The sequence below is a fragment of the Coregonus clupeaformis genome, unplaced genomic scaffold (genome assembly GCF_020615455.1).
Source record: "Coregonus clupeaformis isolate EN_2021a unplaced genomic scaffold, ASM2061545v1 scaf0539, whole genome shotgun sequence".
Lineage (NCBI taxonomy): Eukaryota > Metazoa > Chordata > Actinopteri > Salmoniformes > Salmonidae > Coregonus > Coregonus clupeaformis.
In genome coordinates, this window is record NW_025533994.1 from 307346 (window position 1) to 315411 (window position 8066).

An 8066-nucleotide genomic window follows, 5' to 3' on the forward strand; every position below is an offset into this window, starting at 1 on the left:
GGAAAATGTATAGAATACCAGTACACTGTTGTATGCTCAAATGTCAAACTGTAGGAGTATGCAAATGTCAGCAATGTGCGGCTGTTTCTATTGGTGTATACTACAGCAACCAGACAATTGTTTGATTTACATACCTTACTTTTGAACAAATTATTATAAGCTTACAGATAGAGTTCTGCCCTCAACCTCTGCTGATGATTTGCAGATATAGGCTAGGTCAGGGCTATTTGTCTGCTGTGTTTCATGGGGGATATGGAGAACAAAGCATTCAGTACTCAGTGCAAATCTGTAAAAACTTTATTCGTGTTTTTATATAAAAAGTAAATACTTTTTTGAATAGGACAATGGAAGGTGAATAAAACAGGTCTAATGTAAATACAGTTCTAAATGTCAAGCTACATAATCAATTATTCTATTCAAATAGGCCTACACTTTAAACCGTTTCATACAAGTCCAAATAATCCATATTCTAGTTTTAAACTTCTCTGTGGTCAACTTCCCAACCCCAATACAATGCTTTTTATTCAGAATACAATACTTTTTTGGGGTACTTATCTTAGGCAATCACTGTGTACTGCATGAAAATACAGTCCATATATTAGTTATATAAAAGCTATCATACTTCCAAAAATAAATACTGTACATTTCCTCCTTGATCTTGGGGACTTTTGTTTTCCAATGCTGCTCAGCCTGTCTAGATGAGGATGCAATGTTATGATATAAAGCTAGGTGGCAGTATTATACAGGAAACGCTTGGGATATACAGATGTCTGGAAACAGTTGCAGTGCCTGCAGTCAACCAATGCAATTATTCTGCACAAAGCAAACATATCTGACGCCATTTTGTTGCTGTTATTAGTTCAGTAGCACATGTTCCATATTATGTTGTTTAATCGATAGCCAGACATGTCTGACATTTACTATGACTGTGATATCATACATTTGTCTTCGGTGGAGTCTTTTCCAACCTTGTTTACAGCGGTGAAACTGGTAACTTTGAAGAATTCATTGCTGTTTTATTACCGTGAACCGAAGTGTCTCAGACCGTCTCTGAACCATGTGGTTAAACTTGACAGTGGGAGGCAGAAAGGTCAAAGGAGCAGAGAGTTAAGAAGAAGAAAGTCTTTCTGATCTTTCCGGTCGTTTCCGATCTCATGCTGCCTTCCTTTACGGAACGTAGTTCTTTGGCCGTATCATCATTTTGACCGTCTTGAAGGCCTGCCTGTAGTTGGTGGGGTATGCTTCACTGGACATGTTGTGCCACGTTCCCCAGTAGATGCCGTTCCTCACGCCCTTGTATCTCTTGTGGTAGTATTTCCCATTGAGATTGGCTGACATGCAGGCGTCAAACCACCACCCCGAGCTGTAGTACGCCCCGCAGTTCCCTGACGGGTACATGTCGTTGTCCCTATCTGGTGTGGTGAAGAACTTCTGGTCGTGGTTGAACTGCTCGTTCATGTGCAGCGCATTGCCGGCCGTGCCACTGTACCCGCTGATGGATAAGCGATACCTCAGGAACTCGTTGGCCACGTAGAACTGGTCGAACTTGGCATACTCCCGCACCCCTTGGAAGTCCTCCAGTTCGATGCGCAGCACCATGTCCTTGGCCTTGGTCAGGAGGTGGATGCGGTCGTTGCCCAACCAGAACTCTCCCCGTGGGTTACCAAAGCCCCTCTGGAGAGAGAGAGAGAGAGAGAGAGAGAGAGGTAAAGGTCAGTGTCAGAGGAGTCGAATCTGTCCCAAATGGCACCCTATTCCCTACATAGGTTCTGGTCTAAAGTAGTGCACTATATAGGGAATAGGGTGCCATTTGGGACGCAAATCCCCTGTTTTCCCTGATTCTCACAGGCCACCAGGCCATTGCATGGAATGTTACTGACTTTCAGCCCAGAGTGGTGACCTGGCGAGTAGCGCCACGGTCTGTCAAAGAGTTTGAGAAATAAAGGTAACAGACTTGTCAAAAAGTGTCAGATGGGATTATTAACCTTGTACTCAGCCCAGGAGCGGTTGAAGCTGACGGTGCCATTGAGGCGCTGCTGCACCAGGGTCCAGCCACCGCCGAACGACTCCATGTCGCAGTAGACCTCGAACGTGCCGTTCCTGGGGTCGGGCGTGACCCGGTAGACGCCGTTCTTCCTCTCCTTTAGCATGTTGTAGTCAGAGCAGTCCTTGGGCGCGATGATGACTGTTTGGGGAGAGAGAGAGAGAGAGAGAGATGGGGAGGGAGAGAGAGAGAGAGGGGAGAGACGGGGCAGGTGGAGGGACAGAGAGAAAGAGGGAGAGAGAGAGAAGGGGAGGGAAGGCATGGGAGAGGAGAGAAGAGACGGGGCAGGGGAAGGTTGAGAGGAGAGTGACGGGGGAGAGTGAGAGAGAGAGGAGAGACAGAGAGGAGAGAGAGAGAGACGGGGGAGGGGAAGGTTGAGAGAGAAAGAGAGAGAGGAGAGAGACGAGGGGGAGAGAGAGGAGAGAGACAGGGGAGAGAGAGAGAGGAGAGACAGAGAGCGAGAGAGAGAGAGAGACAGGGAGGGCGAGAGAGAGAGAGAGACGGGGCAGGGGGAGGGAGAGAGAGACGGGGCAGGGGGAGAGAGAGAGAGAGACGGGGCAGGGGGAGGGAGGGAGAGAGACGGGGAGGGAGAGAGAGAGAGAGACGGGAGAGAGAGAGAGAGAGAGAGAGAGAGAGAGAGACGGGGGAGGGGGAGAGAGAAAGGCGGGGCAGGGGGAGAGAGAGAGGCGGGGCAGGGGGAGGGAGAAAGTCAACGGTCAGTGTCAGAGGAGTCAAAAAAACACTGTTTCCCTCAGTCTCACAGCCCAGTAGGCCATTGCATGGAATGTTACTGACTTTCAGCCCAGAGCTGACCGAGCGAGTCGAGCCACGGCCGTCAGAGTGTTTTGATATAAGGGGAGGACAGACTTGTCAAAACGTGGGAAAGTGTAAAATGGGATTAACCAAGGCTGCTGGAGAGCCTGCCAGTCCCCACTTTGTGTTTGTGATGCTAATGCATCCTGACATCCACTTTTGGAGCGCAGAGCCCCCTGCGTTTTGGAAAGTGACGCCAGTCGGCTGCTCAGGATAGGAGCCTAGGAAGCATGAGAGAGGAGTTGAGTTAGCAGAGCACAGAGGAGGACAGAGCAGAGCCAGAAGAGGACAGAGCAGAGCCAGAAGAGGACAGAGAAGAGCCAGAAGAGGACAGAGCAGAGCCAGAAGAGGACAGAGCAGAGCCAGAAGAGGACAGAGCAGAGCCAGGAAAGGACAGAGCAGAGCACAGAAGAGGACAGAGCAGAGCCAGAAGAGGACAGAGCAGAGCCAAAAGAGGACAGAGCAGAGCCAGAAGAGGACAGAGTAGAGCCAGAAGAGGACAGAGCAGAGCCAGAAGAGGACAGAGCAGAGCCAGAAGAGGACAGAGGAGAGCCAGAAGAGGACAGAGCAGAGCCAGAAGAGGACAGAGCAGAGCCAGGAAAGGACAGAGCAGAGCACAGAAGAGGACAGAGCAGAGCCAGAAGAGGACAGAGCAGAGCCAGAAGAGGACAGAGCAGAGCCAGAAGAGGACAGAGCAGAGCCAGAAGAGGACAGAGGCACAGAAGAGGACAGAGCAGAGCCAGAAGAGGACAGAGCAGAGAGAGGCAGAAAGAGCCAGAAGAGGACAGAGCAGAGCCAGAAGAGGACAGAGCAGAGCCAGAAGAGGACAGAGCAGAGCCAGAAGAGGACAGAGCAGAGCCAGAAGAGGACAGATCAGAGCCAGAAGAGGATGACACAGCAGTCAGTTAGTAAGCTAGCCTGGCAGGATGTGTGTGTTTGTGTGTTTATATCCCCTTGTGGGCAGTACTCCTATCAAAGTCTGTCCATATGTGATAGTGGTTCTCAGAATATGGACGCCAGGCTGTGATTGACCCAAATATAACAGTCCGACAGACAGATGGACAGACAGCCATGCAGACTGATAAAGGTGATTGACAGCAACGGAAAAGCAGCTGTATTATCAAGGAAGTATGCAGAGAGATAAAACCCTTATCTAGAACTAACATCCTCCAAATGAAGAGCTTGTGCATTCTCACATTACAGGCAAACAGTTCCTTCAATTCATACAGAAAAAGGCTAGGGACAATGAATCTTAAAAGTGTTTATAAATGAATAGAGAACGTGATTCAGTTATACGCTCCAAAGGTAGACTCCCTCCCTGTATGTCCTCAAATGCCTTAAAATCCAATCAGAGATAGAAAGCATACTGTTTAGTTTAACTGTGAATTGGGGCTTAATGATCCGTTACAGAGATTGTGAGATGTCTGACTGATGACGTTCTGTTGTCGTTGAGCCAAGAGGAGAGTTTCCCATATCAAGACAGAGACATGGCCGGTAGAAGGATGTGTCAACAACAGAACACACAAGCACTACTGGACTCTGATACTGGATGCTCTCTACTCCTATTGCAACACTCTATGTTGCCTGTTTCTCCATAATCTTTACATGAATCACTTTTGTTATCCAGAGTAATTTGCAGAGCTCTTATAAGAAACATGACAGATTCATCTAAGACAAGTACTTTTACATTTACATCATTTAGCAGACGCTCTTATCCAGAGCGACTTACAAATTGGTGCATTCACCTTATGATAGCCAGTGGGACAACCACCTTTTGTTTTTCTTTTTACGTGGGGGGGGTCTAGAAGCATTACTTTATACTATTCCAGGTATTCCTTAAAGAGGTAGGGTTTCAAGTGTCTCCGGAAGGTGGTCAGTGACTCCGCTGTCCTGGCGTCGTGGGGGAGCTTGTTCCACTATTGGGGTGCCAGAGCAGCAAATAGCTTTGACTGGGCTGAGCGGGAACTGTGCTTCCGTAGAGGTAGGGGAGCCAGCAGGCCAGAGGTGGATGAACGTAGTGCCCTCGTTTGGGTGTAGGGTCTGATCAGAGCCTGAAGGTAAGGAGGTGCCGTTCCCCTCACAGCTCTACTTCTACACAGTGTTCTCTTCTAACGATGACCAACTGTCGGAAGGCAACAAATTGCATCATCTTGTGTTAATGGCAAGTGTAATAAAGGAGTTAGTTGTTCACACTGAAATGACCACACATTAACACTGTCCCAATGTTCACACTGAAATGACCACACATTCACACTGTCCCAATGTTCACACTGAAATGACCGCACGTTAACACTGTCCCAATGTTCTCACTGAAATGACTGCACGTTAACACTGTCCCAATGTTCACACTGAAATGACCACACGTTAACACTGTCCCAATGTTCTCACTGAAATGACTACACGTTCACACTGTCCCAATGTTCACACTGAAATGACTGCACGTTAACACTGTCCCAATGTTCTCACTGAAATGACTGCACATTAACACTGTCCCAATGTTCACACTGAAATGACTGCACGTTAACACTGTCCCAATGTTCACACTGAAATGACCGCACGTTAACACTGTCCCAATGTTCTCACTGAAATGACTGCACATTAACACTGTCCTCATTGTTCACACTGAAATTACTGCACGTTAACACTGTCCCAATGTTCACACTGAAATGACAGCACGTTAACACTGTCCCAATGTTCACACTGAAATGACTGCACGTTAACACTGTCCCAATGTTCACACTGAAATGACCGCACGTTAACACTGTCCCAATGTTCACACTGAAATGACCACACGTTAACACTGTCCCAATGTTCACACTGAAATGACCGCACGTTCACACTGTCCCAATGTTCACACTGAAATGACTGCACATTAACACTGTCCCAATGTTCACACTGAAATGACCGCACGTTAACACTGTCCCAATGTTCACACTGAAATGACCACACGTTAACACAGTCCCATGTACACTGGCTGGAGAAATCGCACTGCTGTCGGAGTCGATCCATTTCAAAAGGATCTCACATCTGTTTTTCAGATAATAGCCAATGGAGGAGATCGTTGTCACATGCTATAGGAATGGTTCAATATCCATTTTGATGGATTGTAATATGTTATATGATTACTACTGAAATATGTCCCTTAGAGTTACCTCAAGATGGAAATGTAACTTTGTTATGACTAGATTGCATTCCATCAATAATTGGGCATGGGTTTTCAATTCAGATCTCCAAAATGAAGCACCTTAAGTGGTATACAGTATTGAAACTGACAGGCAAATTAGTTGCAAATTGGTTCCTATTAAGCCCATATGAAAATATGCATATCTCTTTCCATCGGAAGGACCACTCAAAATATCAGAATATCCCACACTCAAAATATCAGAATATCCCACATAATCAAAATATCAGAATATCCCACACTCAAAATATCAGAATATCCCACACTCAAAATATCAGAATATCCCACACTCAAAATATCAGAATATCCCAATGAGTTTTGAAAGAAAAAGTGTGAGGAAGTAATGTAATTAGGACCATAAACTAAGGGTGATGATCTGGAGTTAAACCTGCTGTTCTCCTTTTGAGACTGATACGGCAGAGTCCTCACCCTCAGTAGAGAGGGCTGGCATACTGTACAGTACTGCATGCAGTGCAGGAAAGCCTGGTTTTAGAATAAGTCTGTCTGGCTGAAGCTTAGAGGAGAACAATAGGTTAGCAATAACAAGAGACTTGAGGGGCTTCTACAAGAGAATAGAGGGGCTATTTTCAATATTCTGCAGTTTACAGAATAATGATAGCTTAGTGATAGCAGAGGGTCTTGTAAATCAGTTAAAGGTTATACAGAATGTATTGTCAAAGATAATATGTTCTCAATAACCTATTTGGTTAATTAAATAAAGGCAATAAGTAAATACACGTACACTGAGGAGAGGTCTGGACGGCACACTGGCTGTTGCAGGTGTTGCTGAGCTTGTTGACCACTCCAGTGATGTTCTCCACCTTGCTCTCCACCATGGCCTCCACGTTCCTCATGTTGATGAGGCTCAGCTCCTCCAGACGGCCCTGCAGAGCCGTGATCTGGCCCCGTGCGTTACGCAGGCTGTTGGACATCCTGTTCATCTTCACCTGCATCTCAAACACAGAACCGCCGGTAGAGCCACTTCCTTTGCCAGTACCAGAACCGGTGCTAGTGCCAATGCCGGTTCCAGTGTCTTGGCCATCCCCATCAGGTCCTGTGTTGGTTCCCCCATCTCCTCGTTCCTCCTTACTGGTTCCAGACTGTAGCTCCAGAAACCCTGGTCCCATCCCCGTACCGGGACCCCCTGCTGCCTCCCCGCTGTCCCTCTGCAGGCTCTGGTCAGCCTGCTGCCGGCACTCCAGGCAGTCCCTCTTCAACCGGTTCACCGTCTCCTTCAGGCTCTGCAGCTCCTTCATGGTCTTCTCCAGCATCCTGAACTGCTTGGGCAGCTGGATAGTCAGTGGAGGCAGGGTGATCTGATAGGGGCAGTCGTCCTCTTCTCCACACTGGCCAGAAGGCTTCATCCTCACAGGGCAGCCCCCTGAACCCCCTCCTGTAGCAGGCTTATCCTGGACCTTATCCCATCTCTGGGCTCCGTCTCCTGGGTCTGCTGCGGAGCTCCATGGGACTGCCAGCAGAAGAGTGGTGGAGGCAGAAACACACAGCAGGACCAGCCTCATAGTGTGTGTTTGAGTGAGTGAGTGAGTGAGTGTTTCTCAGCTACGCAGTCAGAGAGAGTGAGAGCAGTGTGAGAGAAAAGCCTGCAGGAGAGTGAGCGCAGGAGACTGCCTCCTGCCTGAGATAGCTGTCATTAATATCACGGGAGAGAGCGAAAGGGAGGGAGAGAGGGAGGGGCAGGGAGAGAGGGGGAGGGAGGGGCAGGGAGAGAGAGAGGGAGGCAGGGAGGGAGGGAGGCAGGGAGGGAGGGAGAGAGAGAGAGAGAGAGAGAGAGAGAGAGGGAGGGAGGGAGGGAGAGAGAGAGAGAGAGAGAGAGAGAGAGAGAGAGAGAGAGAGGAGAGAGAGAGAGAGAGAGAGAGAGAGGGAGGGAGGGGTGCAGTGTGAGGAAGGGAGGCGGGATAGTGGCTGCTGAACTGTGTTGCGTAATTCCTCCACTCAATATCAGCAGCACAGTGAACCATTAAAGAGAGAGTAGGAAGGCTGGCTGAGCTGCAGTTCTTTTAAAAGTCA

General features: G+C 48.2%; 1 protein-coding gene across 1 annotated transcript; it reads right to left on the minus strand.

The window, feature by feature from the left end:
• Window positions 1-282: 282 nt before the first annotated feature.
• Window positions 283-7675, minus strand: fgl2a (fibrinogen-like 2a). Its single transcript, XM_041878683.2, has 3 exons — window positions 6781-7675; window positions 1986-2185; window positions 283-1674 (listed from the first exon to the last, which is right to left on the minus strand). The coding sequence occupies exons 1-3, from the start codon at window positions 7556-7558 to the stop codon at window positions 1168-1170; spliced, it is 1485 nt and encodes a 494-aa protein (XP_041734617.2). The 5' UTR covers window positions 7559-7675; the 3' UTR covers window positions 283-1167.
• Between the last annotated feature and the right edge of the window lie 391 nt (window positions 7676-8066).